The sequence below is a fragment of the Rhinopithecus roxellana genome, chromosome 1 (assembly GCF_007565055.1).
Source record: "Rhinopithecus roxellana isolate Shanxi Qingling chromosome 1, ASM756505v1, whole genome shotgun sequence".
In the NCBI taxonomy this organism is placed as follows: Eukaryota; Metazoa; Chordata; class Mammalia; order Primates; family Cercopithecidae; genus Rhinopithecus; species Rhinopithecus roxellana.
In genome coordinates, this window is record NC_044549.1 from 196556888 (window position 1) to 196576553 (window position 19666).

At 44.3% G+C, this 19666-nt stretch overlaps 1 protein-coding gene across 3 annotated transcripts in view; it reads left to right on the top strand.

Moving 5' to 3' along the window:
- Positions 1-19666, top strand: part of GASK1A (golgi associated kinase 1A) — an 80039-nt gene that overhangs the window by 53006 nt on the left and 7367 nt on the right. For all 3 annotated transcript variants that reach the window (XR_004058721.1, XM_010374337.2, XM_010374338.2), the window contains exon 2: positions 404-1690. Coding sequence is in view for 2 of the 3 variants with exons in the window: in XM_010374337.2 (XP_010372639.1) it covers positions 404-1690 (1287 nt within the window). In the remaining variant the exon portion in view is untranslated. The remainder of the gene's footprint in view (positions 1-403; positions 1691-19666) is intronic.

Consider the following 19666-nt stretch of genomic DNA (forward strand, 5'->3'; position numbering starts at 1 on the left):
AGAGATCTGCCAGAATGGGCCCATGGGATCACATGGAAACAAAAAGAGAAGGCCAGATCTTGGTGGTGGGGACAGACGTGAGAAAAGCCCCTTATGGTGCAAGGTGACGGTGTTGTAATGGCAGTTTATTCAAAGGGAGAATAGGGCAGAAGAGCATGGGTCTGCAGGCCTCAGCAGAGGCTGCCCTAGAAGGAGAAGCAAGCCAATCTTAAAAGCAGGAGTGCAGTTGGCTGGAGTTGCCCATTTCCTCTCTTGAAGGCAGCCAGCTGTCCCTCCACTTGGGCTGTGCTCTTCTCAGTCTCTCATGAACTGGGCGTCTCCTTTGCTTACCATCCCCATTGTTTTGTGGGTTGGGCTGATATATTTCCCAGGTCTCAAGTTTTTTTTCTACCCTGTCTCCCAGGCATCTTGGCTCTGGAGAAGGCTGCGTGGCAAGAGGCGGCCAGTGATAGCGTTCTGCCTCTTGATGACCCTCTCTGCGATGGCTGTCACCCGCTTTCCCCCACAGCGTCCATCTGCCAGCCCAGACCCTGGTCCCGTGGAGCCTCAGGGGGTAACTGGCACCCCTGCAACCCGTATCCGGCAGGCTTTGAGCTCCAGTCGGAGGCAGCAGGCAAGAAACATGGGCTTCTGGAGAGGCCGTGCTTTGCCCAGGAACTCCATCTTGGTCTGTGCTGAGGAGCAAGGCCATAGAGCAAGAGTGGACAGAAGCAGGGAGTCCCCAGGAGGGGACCTCAGGCATCCAGGGAGGGTCAGGAGGGACATTACTTTGCCAGGGCATCCAAGACTCAGTACTCAGCATGTTGTGCTCCTGAGGGAGGATGAGGTCCGAGATCCAGGAGCCAAAGACCTGGGTCACCCCCAGCATGGCGGTCCCATCCAAGAGACACAGAGTGAGATGGTTGCCCTGGTCAGTCCACTCGCAGGGAGCGACGTGGCAGCTTTACGGGCTTGGAGAGCTACTGCTGGGCTGACATTCTGGCCCCATACAGCAGAAGGCAGGGATCTGCTGGCAGCTGAGAACAGAGCCTTGACTGGTGGGCGACAAGCAGAGAATCCCACCTTGGCCTCAGGGGCTCATCAGTGGCCTGGCTCTGTTGAGAAGCTGCAAGGGTCAGTATGGTGTGACGCTGAGACGCTGTTGAGCAGCTCGAGGACTGGTGGGCAGGCTCCCCCATGGCTGACAGACCACGACGTGCAGATGCTCCAGCTGTTGGCGCAGGGGGAGGTGGGGAGCAAAGCCAGGGTCCCTGCCCATGGGCAGGTGCTACAGGTTGGCTTCTCCTCTGAGGGTGCCCTTCAGGGCATGTCCTCTCCCAGGCTCAGCCAGCTCTGCTCCCAGGGGTTCTGTGGCCTGATCAAGAGGCCTGGGGACCTGCCTGAGGTCCTGTCCTTCCACGTAGATCGTGTGCTGGGGCTACGCCGGAGCCTACCTGCTGTGGCCCGCCGCTTCCACAGCCCCCTCCTGCCCTACCGCTACACAGACGGTAGAGCGAGGCCTGTCATCTGGTGGGCGCCCGATGTGCAGCACCTGAGTGACCCGGATGAGGATCAGAATTCTCTGGCCTTGGGCTGGCTGCAGTACCAGGCCATGCTGGCACACGGCTGCAGCTGGCCAGGCCAGGCCCCATGCCTGGGCATCCACCATACCGAGTGGGCACGCCTGGCACTCTTTGACTTTCTGTTGCAGGTAGGTAGGGTTGGGCAGTGGGGGTAGAGAGCTGCAGAGGTAGGGGGTTCCGGGTGGAGAGGCCTGAATTGCCCACCTGAGGTTGGATGGTGACTCTCCCCCAGGTCCTGGATTTTTGACCACCAAGCACCTGTTTTTGTAATTTTCCTTCCTCTATTTATTTATCCAGTGGTTACCAGAGCCAGCTCATCGGCTCACAAGAGCTGATGGCTAAAATTTTCAGGAATTTTGTACCTAGTTGTGAAACACAGGCATTATGAAAAAAATGAGTTGTAGAAACAATAATAAGTTATATTAGCAACAAAGGTAATAACTACTCAGAATGTGTTATTTCCTAAGTATTTTCCTATCATTTGTGCTTTTGCAGCTTCGTGTCTATGAAATAAATGCTGGCTAACGGTGTGCCACTGCACATCTCTCAACAACTCCACATTTGCTCATGTTGGTAGCTTGAAATCCATCAGGGTGTGAATATCTGTTTACACCATGGAAAGCAGCAAATGCTACCAATCAGGACTCCCCTTTACTCCTGGAGAGCTGATTGTTCAACATTTACCAGCACACCACTGTTTATAACTTTACATCTTTGACTCAACAAGGATTCAAGATGGTGGTATAATTTTTTAAAAAGTGAGAGAGGGAGAGAGAAAGGGAGGATGCTTGGGCACTGAAGAATGAGAAGGAACTGTGCTTGCTGAGGCCCCTGACCTGTCAGGAGTTAACCCTGGAGTTGCTGGATCGAGGGGTAGTGTGGGAATCCCAGGGAAGGGGTTGGACTGTCGGGGTACACGGGCTGACTGGGGGACTACAGGCACCAGCTATTTACTAACTGGTCTGTTAACAACCAGTGTGGCTGTTCTGGTGCCCATGAGCTGGATGTCTACCATAGATATACATGTGGGGAAACATGGCCAGACAGTAACAAAGACAAAAAAAAGATAAAGCTCAGTGAGGGTGGATGTGTGCACCAAATGCACATGGAGCCAGCCCCCATTTCTATAGAGACCCCTGTTGAAGAAAAGGGTCCTCAATGTCAGCCCTTAGGGTTACATGCAGAGGTGAGTGGACCAATATGCGGTGTTTTCATTCACACGGGTTTGGGTTTCTATTTTAGAATATTCTTAGAAAATATGTAATACTTCAGAGATTTACCATAAAAATCCAGCTTCCCTTGAAAAATTGGATGGTTTAGTAATACTGGTCCTTCATTCCTATACAGCAGGAAGCAGCCTGAGCTGAGCATCTGCTGCCCCCTTTGGAGGCTGCCGTACTCTCCTTTTGGCCACAGGCTCTACCTCTTTATTGTCCGACACTCACCTACTGTCCTCCTGGCCTCTTGAATGTTACCCCAGTCTGCCTACAGATAAGTCTGTTTCCAGTCACGAGACTAGCTGATCTCCTGTCGTCCTCCCAGCTCCTCCAATCTATGTCCCCGTTGCTACTTTGTGGAAGGAGGAGCTATGGACCCTGATGGTCAAGAGCATGGGCCTTGGCATCAGACCGACATGGGTTTGAACCCCCACCCCCAGGACACTTCCCACTGTGTACTCCTGGGCAGATTATCTAACCTTTCTCAGCTCTACTTTTCTCACCCCAAAATGGGGTTGTGCACCCCAACCTCATCCCCTTGAGCCTGACCATTTAGTACCTGGTATACTCCTGGTTGCTGGCACCTGCATCTGCAGGCTTGCTCTGCTTGCTGCACTGGAAGTGCTGGGGAATGAGCACACTCCAAGTAGTGTGGCCAACCATGCGGGTTGGGAAGGAGGGGTTTCCCAGATCGTAGATCATAGGACTTTCAGGGCTGAAGCTGGGACAGTCGTGAGCAAACAAGGAAGGTTGGTCATGCTGTCTCCAGGAGCAGCCTCCAACTGTAACTGAGTAGGTGTATAGATGCCCTGTATGCATATTCTACACACCTCTCAGTTAATCTAGCAGGATTGGAGCCCAGTTATTCACAGTGGTAACTGCTGACTCTTTTCCCCACTCTACTTGTGTTTCTTGGAGTTAGCTCACAAGTAAACTGCTCTCAGTTGAATCCTGGTCTGTCCTCTGGGGATCCCAGCCTTCGTCAGATAATAACATTGATCACGCATAGTTTCTGGATGCAAGGTCATTCATGTAATGTACTTAGTACAGTGCCTGGCTGATGGCACACACTCAATAATAAGCAGGTACCATCGCACTTTATGGGAATTTGCTCATCCACTCTTCATGGCAACCTATGAGTGAGATACTACATTTAATCCTATTTTAAAGTTGAGAAATTGAGGCCCAGAGAAGTTAGGTTACTTGCCCAAGGTGGCAGCTGGTAGGCTGAGCAGCAGCCTGGATGGGCTGACTCTAGAGCTCAGTCTCTGAACCACAGTCACTGTTCAGCTGTCCATGAACGAGGGCAGGAAAAGGGGATGCTTGCAGGGGTGTCCTGGGGCCTTGATCTCTGAGGTACAGCTCCTTGCAAAGCCCCAGTCCAGCTGATGTGCTCGCAGCTGCTCTCTGCTCCACACAGAGCCCCTCTGTTCACCTCTCAGGGTTGCAGCGTGGGACTCTTCCTCAGCTGCCAAGCCCTGCTGTGGGGACAAGTCTCTGTAGCCAAAACACACACAGGTTGGTTGTATGGGCAGACATGACTCGGCTGGACTCGTGCCACTTCTTCCCTGGTTTGCTGAATGCCAGTCCAGTCAAACACCCCCTGTCTGGCTAATGCCACCTTCCTAGAAACCACTGACAAGTCAGAGAGATGCAGGGCTATAGAATGTGGGTTTTCCTGCCCAGGAACCTTCTGATGAGGGGCTGGGTATAAACTGCTTTCAGCCCACTCTGGGGTAGGTTTTATCCTGTATAAACCCTTGCTTTTCTGTGTACATCTCCACATCCCATTTACTTAGGTTCAAAACACAAGCACTTCACACATACACATCTCTTATACACCCTATAAAGCCTACCTATGCTTCACAAATCCCATATAACACTCTGCATTATTAGGGATTGCTGAAATAACACTGTGTATGTAACAAACCTCCAAAACTCAGTGACTTACAATGCCAGCTCTTTATTCTTGCTCCAGGATCTGTGGGTCAGTTGGGTTCAACTGAGCTGAGCTGCAAGCTGTGGGTTGGGTTCAGGTCTGCTCTCATTCTGGGGGCCGAGGCTGAAAACAAATTCACACAAAGATCATTTTGTTGTGGCTGGGTTTATCATAGTTTTATAACCTTCTGTGCCAAACCTTGACACCTCAAAATATCTAGCAGAGACAAATATAAAACCCAGTCAAAAGGGTATGCTGACAATTCCAAAGCCATTCCTATTTTTATTTTACCAAAATCTCAGGGTCAGTTTGTTTATTAAAAATTTATTTAAGTCACATGGACTTGAAAAACACTTGGACTTATTTATGAGTGTTCTTGTATTTATAAACCAATTTGGTAGATACAATGTATAATATGTGTAAATACATCTAAACATGCATACACACACACACACACACACACACACACACACACACACACACACACACACACACAGTCACTAAAATACAATTCAACTGCTGCAACAAGCAACAAGCCCTAAGAGTTTCCAAACTGAAACAATCAGGATGTTTTCCTCTCTCAGTCAGTTGGATTTGTTCAACATTCAAATGGATATTCCTTCAGCTCCCAAATTGAGAGGAGCCAATCCTGCTGTCTGGTACCCACAAAAGCCACTCACTTGTCTGGATGCACATGTCAAATCTCAAAGCCTTCCTAGACAATCAGGAATGCAGTTGGGGCCAGCAGTGACAAGGCCAGAGAGAGAGCCCAAAGCCAACCACTGGGCCAAATGTAGTCAAATGTAGTCAGGCAGCAGCTTCGGAGGCTGCTGACTCTCCCAGCCTGTGGCAGCTGACCCACAAGTAAGGTGTTTCTGGTCAGAACCAAACTTTGTTACTGAACACCAGGGTTTCAGTTTAGGTCCCATTGCTTGCCTCACAGAAAGCCAATCAATGAGACAAGTGTTGCCAGGGAAGAAGGCTTTATTATTTTACCAGCGATGCTAGCCAGAGAGACAGAGCACCAAATCTCAAATCCATCCTTCCTCCCTGACCAAAGTGAAGAGTTTATATAGCCAGGAAGGAAAACAACAGGCGCAAGGAAGAGGAGTTGGTTAACAGGCAGCAGGTGGTCTAGCGTCATTGTAACCAGTGGGGGAAAACAGGAATTAGGGGTATGGAAGAGGAGCTGGTCGACAGGTGGCAGGTACATTTTATTGTACAAATGTACTTTTCTTAAGCTTCAGTTCTATGGGCATCCAGCTGGTTGGACAATTGGGCCAGTTTCAAATATGAAGGAATATTACTCCAGTGATTAGTTTACTAATCAGTTAACTTTGAGTTAATCAAATAGGAGATTATCCTGGGTGGGTCTGACCTAATCTTTAAAGAAGGTGAAGCACCAGAGAGTCTTCTGCTGGCCTCAAGGAAAAAAGTAAACGGCCATGTTATGAACTGCCTATGGGGAGAGGAGACATCTAGAAGGACTCTGGCAACCCTGAGGACCTCAGTCCTCCGACTGCAAGCAATGGTGTCAGCTGGCAACCTGAATAGCTTAAGAGAGGACCCTGAGCTAGAGTGAGATCCAACCCTGGTCCATACCTTGATTGTAGCCTGGGGAAACCCTGAGCTGAGAACCTAGCAAGAATGTATAGGCTCCTCACCCACAGAATCTGTGAAATCATAGAAATGTTCTTTTAAGCCACTGAGCGCATGGTAATTTCTTACATGGCAATAGAAAACTAACACATGAGGCAAGGGAGGTTTCCAAGGTGCAGAAAATTAAGAGCATGCTCACTCTTGGGTACTGACCCTGCGATTGCACAACACTGAAAGTGAGTACCTCAAACCAGGCAGCGATTCAGGGCAGACCTCCTTATGCTGCTTCAGCGGAAGAAGCGGCCAAAGAACCTAAGTCAAAATCTGGGGAATCGAAGTCCTCTGTCTTCAGAAGGGTCCCTGGCTGAAAATGGAGTGATGGCTGAGGAATGGAGTGAAGCCGACTCCCAAGATGAATGGGACGCCAGGTGATGCCAGGGCCCCCAGCTACTCTGAAAGTGTCTTGAATAATGACTCTAAAACGTGCGATACAAATCGTCATTTAAATGCACTAAGTACAGACAGCCCTTGTGGCAGAGAAGCTGCTCTGGAGGCAGCTGTCTTAAATGAAGAAGAGTAAATGTATTTTTTATAGAGGGTGAAGGATGCTGGAAGGTAAGGATTTAGGAATATCTGGAGAGAAAGAACCTGCAGTTATGTACATTTTGTCCTTTCTGTAAGAGAAAAATGAGGACTTTGGAAATTCAGATCCCTCTTTAATATCAGAGATTTAAACAATACATTAAAAATTTTAACCAGTTATAGTCAAAATGCTATAATAAAACAAAAAAGAGAAAGAAAATGAAGAGCATTTGACTCCCACTCTTAAAATGAGGTACACATAAAGTTTAATAAACTGGTTATGACAAAAGCCTATAGTTGTGTTTCTTGAAGTATAAAGAAAACAAATTTTGGCAGTCTTGAAGTATATATAGTTTAAAATATAATTTTTAGTATTTGGCACCATATGTATGCCATTATATTTGATTTTGCATTGCTGTTTCACAATGAAGCTTTCTTTAAGGTTTGACTTTTATGATTATGAAAGAAATAAGGCACAACCACAGTTTTTCTTTCTTAAATTTCATCACTGTTGATGTGGTTCTTTTGTGTTAAAAAAAAAGTGCAACTATCAAAACTAAAAAATGATAGAGTAATATTGCTGTTCTGCTGATTTTAAATATACAATACATCATACATACTTATGAGCAAGTTAAATGGAGATAAAGTTGAAATAGAAGTTGCAAATGACCTTTCAAAATCAACACAATGTGTTCTGAAACTTTTTGTGACTCACACCATGCATCTGTGATCAATGAACTATGTGGTTTTGAATCGGATGTAGACCTTTAGTACTACTACTTGAGCTAAACTTCTGCATAGTTCGTAATTTTTGAAGTGTATAGTTAATATTATGCATGTTATCATCCTTTCTTCCATTCTTATCAGTATGTGTCCATTTGCAAAACAAAAAATGCTAATAATTAGTAATAGTCCTAGAAAAGATGTTAACTCTGTTTAGTCATTGACTGATCTTGCGCTAACCTTGCAATTTTATGATTATTGACTTCTGTTGCATTTATTCTAAAGCCCCCCCAAAATTATCTAGCCATTTCAAACATCAATATTACACTGGTGTATTCACTGCTGTATGCACTATTGTTCTTTGTTGCTGTTTTATGCTTTCATATTAGCAAATACGAAATTCTGTGAAAAAAAACCCTTTGATCTTTAAAAAAAACACACACATACACACCCCATTCTGTAGCAGGAAACAAATTGCTTGTTCTTGAGAACTTTCCCATTGAGAATTTAGTAGAAGCAGGTATATTCCTATCATTTTGATGTTTTTGTTAATGTTTCCAAACAATGTACTTTGAAATCAGAATCATTTCTTATCATTTTCATGTACTTCTGATGCTCTTCATCACATTAGTGATGAGAAATGAGGTGTAATCCCCACCCCTGCCCACAAGAACTAAATAGGATCTTACTGTAAGTTGAAGGGAGTTCGGCCCTGACTCATGGATTGTGCAAGAATAAACTGCTGTTGGGTTTGATTGAGTGTTGATGGATTGTGGTGTGGTGTATCTGAAGGCTATTGAATGCAACTTACAATGCTTAATAAAAATCTTTATTCTTTTAGTATATATATTAAAAAAAAGAAAGTGAGTACCTCTTTTGATTTTTTTTTTTTTTTTGGCCTCAATCTTAGTCCTGCTTCTGTTTAAAAGCCTTGTAAAAGACAAAAATACTATCCATATTCTTTGCCCCATTTTCTTTTCTTTTTTAAAACATCTATTTTTCTTGCTACCAGCACAATCTGCCACCAGGTAGGTTTTTTATTTATTTATTTTTTTGAGACGGAGTCTGACTCTGTCATCCAGGCTGGAGTACAATGGCACAATCTTGGCTCATTGCAAACTCCGCCTCCCAGGTTCAAGTGATTCTCCTGCCTCAGCCTCCCAAGTAGCTGTGATTACAGGCGCCCACCACCATATTTGGCTAATTTTTGTATTTTTAGTAGAGATGGGGTTTTGCCATTTTGGCCAGGCTGGTCTTGAACTCCTGACCACAGGTGATCTGCCCGCTTCAGCCTCCCAAAGTGCTGGAATTACAGGCGTGAGCCACTGTGCCCAGCCTAGGTAAGTTTTATTTATTTATTTTTAAAACTTTTATTTTAAGTTCAGGGGTACATGTGCAGGTTTGTTATCTGGGTAAATTGCGTGTCGTGAGTGTTTAGTGTACAGATGATTTTGTTACCCAGGTAATAAGCATAGTACTCGAGAGGTAGTTTTTCGATCCTCTCCCTCCACCTTCAAGTAGGCCCCTGTGACTGACTGTTGTTCCCTTCTTTGTGCGGCCCCTGTGATTCCTTTCTTTGTGTCCATGTGTACTCAATGTTTAGCTCCCACTTATAAGTGAGAACATGTGGTATTTGATTTTCTGTTCCTGAGTTAGTTTGCTTAGCATTATGGCCTCCAGCTCCATCCATGTTCTTTGCCCCATTTTCTGTTGGGTTGTTGGTCTTTTTCTTAATGATTTTAAGAGCTTTTTATAAATTAAGGAACTTAGCCCTTTGTTTTCCATTGTAGTATATAATATTTCCCTTAGATTAATTGTCATTAAGCTTTGTTTGTAGTCTTTTTGCAGTGTAGAAAGTTTTAAAAATGTACATTGTTAAAATGACCAGGCTTTTCTCTGATTTCTAGGTTCATGTGTTATATTTTAAAAGGCTATTCTCATTTCAGGGTTATTTTTTAAATTCTCTCATGTTTTTGATATATCTCTGATCCATCTGGAATTTATTTTGGAGTAAAGGATAAGGTATAAAACAACTATTTTTTTTTTTTCAGATGGCAACCCAAATGTCCCAGTGACATTTGTTGAATAATCAATCTTTCCCTCAACTTGAAAGGCTACCTTTACCATAGAGCCAATTTCCATATGTATCTAGGTCTATTTCTGGACTCTTTTCTGTTCCAGGAAAGGGTCTATTTATATGACAGAGTCACACTGTTTGAATTACTGAGCTTTATATTTTATGTTAATAACTAGTAGGACTTGGTCCTTCTCACTGCTCTTTTCTAGAATTTTTTTGATATTCTTGTGTACTTTTTTGCTTGTTACTTCCTTCCCCTTCCCAGATCCTTTTGGGATTTTCTTGAAATCAAGTCAAGTTTTTGTGGATTAATATAGAGAGCATTTACATCCTGAAATATAGTCACTCTAGCCGAGAACAGGTTATGCCTCTCCATCTGTTCACGTTCCTCGGAAGCATTTTGATGTTTTCTTCAGCTGGGTCTTCACTTTCAGGTTGGGTTATTCCTGGGCATTTTGTCTTCTTGTGCCTATTGGAAATAGGATCTTTTTTTTTCATTACATGTTCTGGCTGGTAGCTCTTTGTCCATATTTAAGCTATTTCTTCTGCATATTGACTTTGCCACCATCCACCTTCTGACTTCATCTTGCTTTTAATGTTTGTTCAGTTTATCCTCTTGGGCTTCCCCTGCATACCATCATTTCATCTGTAACAAATGGGATTGTATCTTTTCATTTCCTCTTTCTTACTCTTACCTCATTACATTTACTGGTGTCACAAAGCAATGGTAAATATTAATGGAATGATGGACATGATATGTTTCTTACAGACTTGGGACAATTCCTAGTGTTTCACCATTAAACAGCATGCTGGCTTTTGACCAAAGACGTGATGAACTATTCATTATTCCTGCTTTATTAAGAGTTTTTCAGGCCAGGTGCAGTGGCTCACGCCTGTAATCCCAGGACTTTCCATCCTGAAGGCCCTAGGCCTGTGACTCTTCCCAGTCTGGGGAAGCGTCTCTGTGCTGGGGGCATGGGCCACCAGGGACAGCAAGTTGCTCTTCTGGACTCTATCAGACCCAGATCAGGCACTGCTTGAGGAACCCGTCTTGGCCCCAGAGACATGACAGGTTTCTTACAGATTTGGGACAATTTCTAGTGTTTCACCATTAAACACTATGCTGGCTTTTGACTGAAGATATGAGGAATTCTTCATTATTGCTATTTTATTAAGAGTTTTCAGGCTATGTGCAGTGGCTCACCACTGTAATTCCAGTTTGAGTGGGCCAGGTGGGAGGATTGCTTGAGCCCAGGAGCTCAAGACAAGCCTGGGCAACATAGGGAGATCTTGTCTCTAAAAAAAAAAAAAATTAAAAATTAAAAATTAGCCAAGCATGGTGGCATGCACCTGTAGTTACAGCTACTCAGGAGACTGAGGGGGAAGGATCTCTTGGGCTTAGGAGGTGGCAGTTGCAGTGAGCTATAATCACACCACTGCAGCCTGGGTGACAGAGCCAGACCCTGTCTCAAAAGAAAACAAAAACAAAAAAAGAGTTTCATTGTCAGGAATGGATTGTAATTTTATCAAATGCCTTTTGGGTATTGTGGAAGAGGTCACCATATTTTCCCCCCTAATTATTAAAGTGGGGACATTTTGTGACAGTGTTCCAATGGTGATTCATCTTAGCTTTCTTGGTCAGAACCTATTTTGCTGTGGTGGATTCATCTTTTAACAGCTGCTGGGTTTTGTGTTGATGTTTAAAATTTAGGAGGCTCCACAGATGTCTTTTTAGATAAGCCACAGTCCTTCTCAATCCAGCTCCTCAAAGCCCATCAGCTGGTCTATTTACTGGCTTCCGAAGATGGTGCTGAGACTTCTGGCCTTGGGGTTTGGGCAGATGAAGCAGTCTAGATGTTTCCTCCCTGGAGCTTCCAGGGAAGATGCCGTGTATGTGGAAAGGCAAGGAGCACAGCAAGGTGAGTCTTTAGAGGAGAGTGAGAGTCAGTGCCGAGTAACTCCCTCCTCTTCCACACTCTGACCTTCCCAAAGCCTCACCAAATTCTTCAACAGCCAGCCAGCCAGTATGGGAGCAGCCTGCCACCCTCCTTGGAGAGAGGTTTTGGGGTATGGGAAGGGGAGTTGACTCTCCTCCTGCCTCCAACTATGCTGCAACTCTCTGACCCCCAGGCAGTGAGCCTGCCTAGCCAGCAGCCACCCTTTCCACCGTGAAAGTCCCAGGCCTGTGACTGCTCCCAGTTTGGGGAAGCATCTCTGCACTGGGGGCATGGGACACCAGGGACAGCAGATGGCTCTTCTGGACTCCACCAGACCCAAATCAGGCACTCATTGAGGAACCTGAGTCTCGGCCCCAGAGCCTTCACCCTGTACCTTCCCACCCCTACAGCTGGACCTGGTATCCCTCCTTGGCAGCCTGCAGTATCTTGTCCCATCCAGATGTCCTGTTTGGGAGGTCACAGAAACAATGACCCTACTATATCCTTCATGCTGGCAGCCATTCATGTGCTTCAGTTTGTTCTTACATCCAAAACCTTCAACTAAGTCTCTGGTTATGACAAACATGTTCTGGGGGCTGGATCACATTACTCAGCATCTGTGACTCATTATTCAGCCTCATCCTTGAAATGGGAACAATAACAGTATCTATCTCTTGGCTGCTAGCAGGGGTCAAATGACTTGTGATAGGTAAAGCACTAAGGATAATTCCTGGCACAGAGTAAGGGCATTAGAATGGCTTAACTAAAATTAAACAAAAACTTCAGTCCACACGATTATGTAACACTGCCAGAAAACCCAAACTCTAAAGGTGTATCATTTTTTCTTGGTATCTCTTCATTTTTTCAAAAAGGGGAAAAAATCAAATCTTGAAGGAATATGGGAATGAAAGTTAAGCTTGGTCTTGTTTGGCTGCTAGTCTTCTACTATTTAAACCTAATTTCTCTTCTGTAGAAAAAACCAACCAGACAGCACAGCAGAATAATCAAACTGGCAAGTGTGTCAGCCAAGCCCTCACTGTGAAACATTCAAATGGGTGTAGATTCTGGGAAGCCAGCACTGCACGCATCATATGGGCCAGTATTTCTTGTAGTTTCCTCTGGAAATAAATGCTGCTGCAAGTTTAAATCTGCATAGAATGGCCTTGAGACGGGAGCAGGGAGGGTTTGGTGGGAGCAAGGTGGTTTGGCTGGCCACGCAGCTGGTGTGAAGCAAAATCCAGAGCAGTTATTGCACTTCAGGCTTGCTAGAGCTGTCCTGACATTTGCTCTCCTGGCCCAAGGTAATTCAGCTGGTGGGTTTCTGTCTCACAGATATGTCCATGCTCCAAACACTAGACTTATGCATGGAAGAGATACTAGACCATCATAACTTCCTTTATGTCAGACTCTGGTTCTCAGGCCTGTAGTGCTGGGTGAGTGGGGGGTGAGGCCAGTGCTTTTTAGGAGAGAAGCACTGACCTGTCCCCTCCAGGGCCAGAGACTTCTGGGAACTCTCCATAACATCTGCCTCCTGCATTACATCCTGTGTGATCCTCAACACGGCCCCATGGGAGTATCACCTCCCCATTTTGTTGATGAAAAAACTGAGGCACAGCAAGATGAATAATTTCCTGAATTCACACAGCCAGGACATAGTGGAGGCAGTATTCATCCCCAAATTCATCTGAACTTCAAACTGGGGGTCACAAACTAAACCATGGCCCACAACGTTGCCAAATTTACTCCTCACCTGTTTGTAGAATGGTTTAGAATGATTTAGCACTTTTAAGTGGTTAAAAAAATGAAAGAATAATATTGTGGGACGTCTAAATTTATATGAAATTCAATTTCAGTGCACATAAGGTTTTACCTGTGTTCCAATATGTTGGTAGAAGAGCTGAGGCAGGACTGGCTTGTCTGTCATAATATAAGAGAGTCTTGGAAGATGTCCTGGGTCCAGGGTCTAAAACCCCCCATGGACTTTGGAACACCAAGCTCTGTGCCAAAGGGTGGAAGGGGAAGGGGTGATCACACCCAACACCAGGCTGTGGGGGCTACAAAGTCCGGCGGAGTCAAAGGAATGAGAAAAGACAAGTTAAGAGGGCATAAGGTGGGTCCAGGGGGCCAATGCTGGTATGGAGGCTGCAAAGGCCCTGAGCTCTGGGAGCCCACACTATTTATTGGTGATCAAACAAAGAAGCAGGTGGTGAAGACGCTCAGGACGTGGGGGTAAACAGGTGAGGGCGTGAGGATGTGGGGGTAGAAATGTAGCGGTACATCAAGAGTAGCTGTGATGGTTTAGCATTTTCTTTGACACATATAGAATATACTCTGCTGCTTGAGATAATGTACAGCATGTTTACGAGCCTGGGAGAGCAACCAACAAGTCTATGCATATTGCAGAGGCTACAAGGAGTTTTATGCCCTGAGCCCTGGATTCCATCCAAGTCATGAGGGGTTTTATGCCCTGGGCTTAGATTTGTGGTGCGGCAGGGTAGCCTTCCACCCTTTGGCATAGAGCTTGGTGTTCCAAAGGCCACGAGGGGTTTTAGACCCTGGACCCCGGACATCTTCCGAGACTCTTTCATATTATGACAGACAAGCCAGTCTTGCCTCAGCTCTTCTACCAACATATTGGAATATAGTCACGCCTATTTGTTTATGTATTATCTATAATATATAAGATATGCACTACAGTGGCAGACTTAAGTAGTTATGACAGAGACTGTATGGCCTCCAATGCCTAAAATATTTACTCTCTGGTCCTTTATAGAGAAGTTTTCTGATCTCTGCAGTAAACCACTGTGTTGGTAGCCTCTGGTGACTCTTGCTAAGGATAGGGTGCATATGAAAGCATGGAGTAGGCTCATATATGGGTGGTGATGTGGTTTGACTGTGTCCCTACCCAAAATCTTGTCTTGGATTGTAATACCCATAATCCCCACATGTCCAGGAAGAGACCAGGTGGAGGTAACTGAATCATGGCGGTGGTTTCCTCAATGCTGTTCTTGTGATAGTGAGTTCTCATGAGATCTGATGGTTTTATAAGTGCCTGGTAGTTCCTCCTGCATTCATTCTCCTTCCTGCCACCTTGTGAAGAAGGTTTCTTGCTTTCCCTTCACCTTCTGCCATAATTGTGAATTTCCTGAGGCCTCCTCAGACATGCAGACCAGTGAGTCAATTAAATCTCTTTCCTTTATAAATTACTCAGTCTTGGGCAGTTGTTTATAGCAGTATGAAAATGGACTAATACAGTAAATTGGTACCACAAAGAGTGAGGTGCTGCTATAAAGGTATCTAAAAATGTGGAAGTGACTTTGGAACTGGGAAACAGGCAGAAGTTGGAACAGTTTGGAGGGCTCAGAAGAAGACAGGGAGATGTGGGAAAGTTTGGAACTTCCTAGAAACTTGTTGAATGACTTTGAACAAAATGCTGATAGTGATATGGACAGTGAAGTCCAGGCTGAAGTGGACTCAGATGGAGATGAGAACTTGTTGGGAACTGGAATAAAGGTGATTCTTGCCATGCTTTAGCAAAGAAACTGGCGGCATTTTGCCCCTGCCCTGGAGATGTGTGGAGCTTTGAACTTGAGAGAGATGATTTAAGGTATCTGGCAGAAGAAATTTCTAAGCAGCAAAGCATTCAAGATGTGACCTGGATACTCTTAGAAGCATTCAGTTTTTTGCATTTACAGAGATGGTTTGGAATTGGAACTTATGATTGAGATGGAATCAGAGCATAAAAGTTTGGAAAATTTGCAGCCTGATGATGTGGTAGAAATGAAAAATTCATTTTCTGGGGAGAAATTCAAGCTGGCTGCAGAAATTTGCATCAGCAACGAGGAGCCAAATGTCAATGCCAAGATAATGAAGAAAACGTTTCCAAGGCATGTCAGAGGTCTTCACAGCAGCCCTCCCATCACAGGTCCAAAGGCCTGGGAGGAGGAAATGGTTGTGTGGGCCGGGTCCAGGGCCTTGCTGCTTTGTGTAGTCTTAGGACTTGGTGCCCTCCATCCCAGCTGCACCAAAAAAGGCCAAAGTACAGCTCAGGCCGTTGCTTCAGAGGGTACAAGCCCCAAGCCTTATTGGCTTCCACATGGCATTGTGCCTGTGGCTACACAGAAGACAAGACTTGAGCTTTGGGAACCTTCACCTGTATTTCAGAGGATGTATGGAAACACCTAGATGTCCAGGCAGAGGTCTGCTGAAGGGGTGGAACCCTCATGGAGAACCTCTGCTAGGGCAGTGTGGAAGGGAAATGTGGAGTCAGAGTCCCCACACAGAGTCCCCAGTGGGGCACGGCCTCATGGAGCTGTGAGAAGAGGGCCACCATCCTCCAGACCCCGGAATGGTAGATACACTGACAGCTTGCACTGTTGCACTTGGAAAAGCTGCAGACACTCAATGCCAGCCAGTGAAAGCAGTCAGGAGGGGTCTCTACCCTATAGGGCCAGAGCTGCCCAAGACTGGGAGACCATCTCTTGCATCAGCATGAAAACAGACTAATACAGGTGGTATGATACTAGCTTTAGTGACTTAAAATGAACTGGAAGGCTGTGAGGTCTCTGGTGGTATGCTGCAGGGCTCTCTAATCCTGTCCTAGCCAACATTTTTATTAGTAGCCTGAATGAGGACATCTGGGCTGTAGGGGACCCAACCAGTCTCTTGTAGTCCTTCCTCACAGAGCTCTGATTTGATTCACCTTCCACCTATTCCTAGATTCAGAGGCAATGGGTTCAAGGATCAGTGCATTAACATCTTCCACTGAGTGCTATTGGTCCAAGAATGTGTGCCTCTTAATTTGGCTGAAGGGAAGGCCTTCTATTCCGTGGTTGTTGAGGGGAGAGATTCCTTCTCTCTCTCCCCTTCTCTCATACTCTTTTTCTTTCTCTCCTGCTGGACAAGAACAAAGAAACATTCCCACAGCAACTACCTGCAGGCATCCTAAGACAACACTGGGATGCTGTTAACATTGTGGGTGGTATGTGGAGGGCAGAAAGAAACCCAAGTCCTTATCATGACAATATAGAGCTGCTAAATCCACCCAGTCTGCCTTTCCTCAAGACTTCCTTCTGTAGATAATCTCAATCTTCCTTAGGGTTTAAGCCATTTTGAGTCAGGTTTTCTGTTACTTGTGGCTGAAAACACTCCCATTGGTATAGTAGCTTACTGATCTGGCTGGCACATAACCTAAAATTGGCAGAGGAAGGAAAAGCAAATGAATGTGACAACAAAACCGTCCAAAAAATATTCAATGGGTTGTAATGAAAGATTAAAGGAGGAAATGGAATAGTGTTAAATGCAAAGTCTTCTACTGAGGGCCTGTGAGTCAGTGGTATAAATGCAGGTTAATGAAGCCCTGGCTGAATGGACTTATATGAGACAGAGACTTGCTAATTTTGGACATGCAAAATAGGTGTCAACAATATGATGAGATTGGCAAAGATGCGAATCTAGTCTTAGCATCTGGAATCAGGGAGGCAATGTTTCTGTGCTACTCTATAACTTGATTCTCAACTAGGTACTTGTGTCCAGTGCTAGGTCCTAAAGTATGACAAGAATATTGACCAACAAGAACTTGGACATGTGACAGCAATAGAGACTGTGACAGGTTTCTATCTAGGTTTGAGTTCCCCAAAAAGAGACTCTGACTAGAAATTGAATAGAGCAATTTATTTGGGAGGTGGTCCTAGGAAACCTGGTGAGCAAATGGGGAAGTGAAACAGGGAAGGAAGAAAAGCTAATGAAGGGTACAGTAAAGAGCAGGCTGCCACCATGAGCAAGTGCGGCTGAACCCAGATGAGGGCCCTTGACAGACTTTGTAGAACACTGCTGTAGGGTATCATTCCCCTGGGAGATGAGGGGCTATAATATTTGTACACTAACTGCCATAAGTCATTGGTTGAAGCTTGCTCCTGGGAGCATTGATTTTCCAGCACTTTCAGCCTGCTGCGTGGGTGGGTTAAGCCTGTTATGGGCAAGAGTACCTCTACATATGGGCACTGTATGGTCGGGACCTTCTGTAGGTGAGCCCTAGGCTCATGGGTGGGGGGCATCAAAAACATCTACCATAGTTTCAGAACCCAAGTGTGTTTTAACCTGGAAGAAGGAAAATTCAGGGGGTACATCACTTGAAGTGAGTTTGATTCCAAGCAACAGAGACTAACTCTGATTAACATAAGCAAGGAAAGAATCTGTATTTGGTAAGACATTAAGGGCTTCAAGGAATGGAAGAAAAAGGCTTGGGAAGCCTGAAGAGTCAGGGGAAGGATAAAGGGTATATGGTTAGAGGAGCTTGGACCCCATCTTCACTTCATGGCTGGATGCGCAGGGTACTTGGATTGATGATGCCACCAGACTGTATCTAGCAGGGAAGATTGGTTCTCTTATAGGAAAACCAGGAACTCTAATGAGCGGTGTGCATGCCAACGTATTTAGAGGGAAATTTCTAATGTCTGCAACTTACTTTGAAATGCATAAAAAATAAGAAGTAAGATGATTTAATGGATGGATGTAGAGATGTATCGATGGTTAGGTATGTCATAAAATAAGTAAAATATTCATGGTAGAATTTTGGTGATGGGTATGTGAGTATTCACCATAAAATTATTTCAAATTTGCTGTATGTTTGAAATTTTTCATAATAGGGTATTAGAGGAAAGAAGGAAAATTGGGTATTGGTTACCCAAAGTTCAGGAGGCCAAAGCAGTAAAGAGGGTCCTCCTCAGGAAGTCTTGCTAATTGGCTCACTGCATAAACAGGGCTGTGGTTCTTTGCCAAGATGGACCAATCTTCTGGGCTTTGTGCATTGGCCTCTGTGCATAAACTTGCTTTTTTACTAGAATCAGTGGATATATTTAATCCATTTGGTCTACTGCTACTAATGTGGTCTCACAGAAATGCCCTCAGCCTATCTAGACCTGAGGGGTGATTTCTCCGTTTTCAACTGTATAAAACAGAGAAAATAATGTTTGGGGACAGTACTTGGGACTATTGAATGCTGTCTCATTTCTCAACATCTGGTTTTGTGAGATTGGTTGGTGACTAGGACTATAGTTATATTCTTGTTGGTTGCACTGGGATTACCATTAACATCTTGATTTATAACAATCTAGGTCAGATTACCAGCAATTTAATAATGTAAAAAGACTTTCTTTCTATATAAATCTGTTCCCCTCCCACTTTTATGCTATTGTTACAAATTACATCTTTATACATTTTCTGCCCATCAGCATAGATTATAATTATTGCTTTAAGCAGTTGTTTTTTAAAATCAGAGAGGAAAAAAGAAGTCCAGACCAAAAAAAAAAAAATTTATACTGTCTTTTATGTTTATCTATATAGTTATCTTGAACAGAGCTTTTTAGTTCTTGATATTAATTCAAGTTACTACTTAGTATCCTTTCATTCATCCTGAAGTCCCCCTTTTAGTATTTCTTGTAGAACAAGCCTGCTGACAATAAATTCTGTTTTTGTTGTTCTGTTAATGTCTTCATTTATCCTTAATTTTTGAAGGATAGTTTTGCTGTATATAAAATTCTTGGTTGACTGACTCTCTTTTTTTAAATTTAATTTCAACACTTTGAATGTTATTCCTCTGTCTTTTGGCCTCCATGGTTTTTGATAAATCTGATACCAAACCACTCTTTGAAATAATCCTTTTTATGTGATGAGTGACTTCTCTCTTGCTGCTTTTAGGATTCTCTCTCTGTCTTTGGCTTTTGACAGTTTTATTCTAGGTGTAGGTCTCTTTCAGTTTATATTAACGATGGAGTTCACTGGACCTCTTGGATGTGTAGATCAATGCTTTTCACCAAATTTGGGGAGGTTTTGGACATTAATTCTAATATTATTTTCACATCCTCCTCCCTTCCTTTTAAAACTCCTCTTATATATATGTTGGTACACTTGATGGTGTTACATGGGTCTCTGAGGAACTATTTATTTTTCTTCATTTTTTTCTTCTTATTCCTCATACTTGATAATCTTAGTTGACCTATCTTCAAGTTTTCTGATTTGTTCTGCCTGCT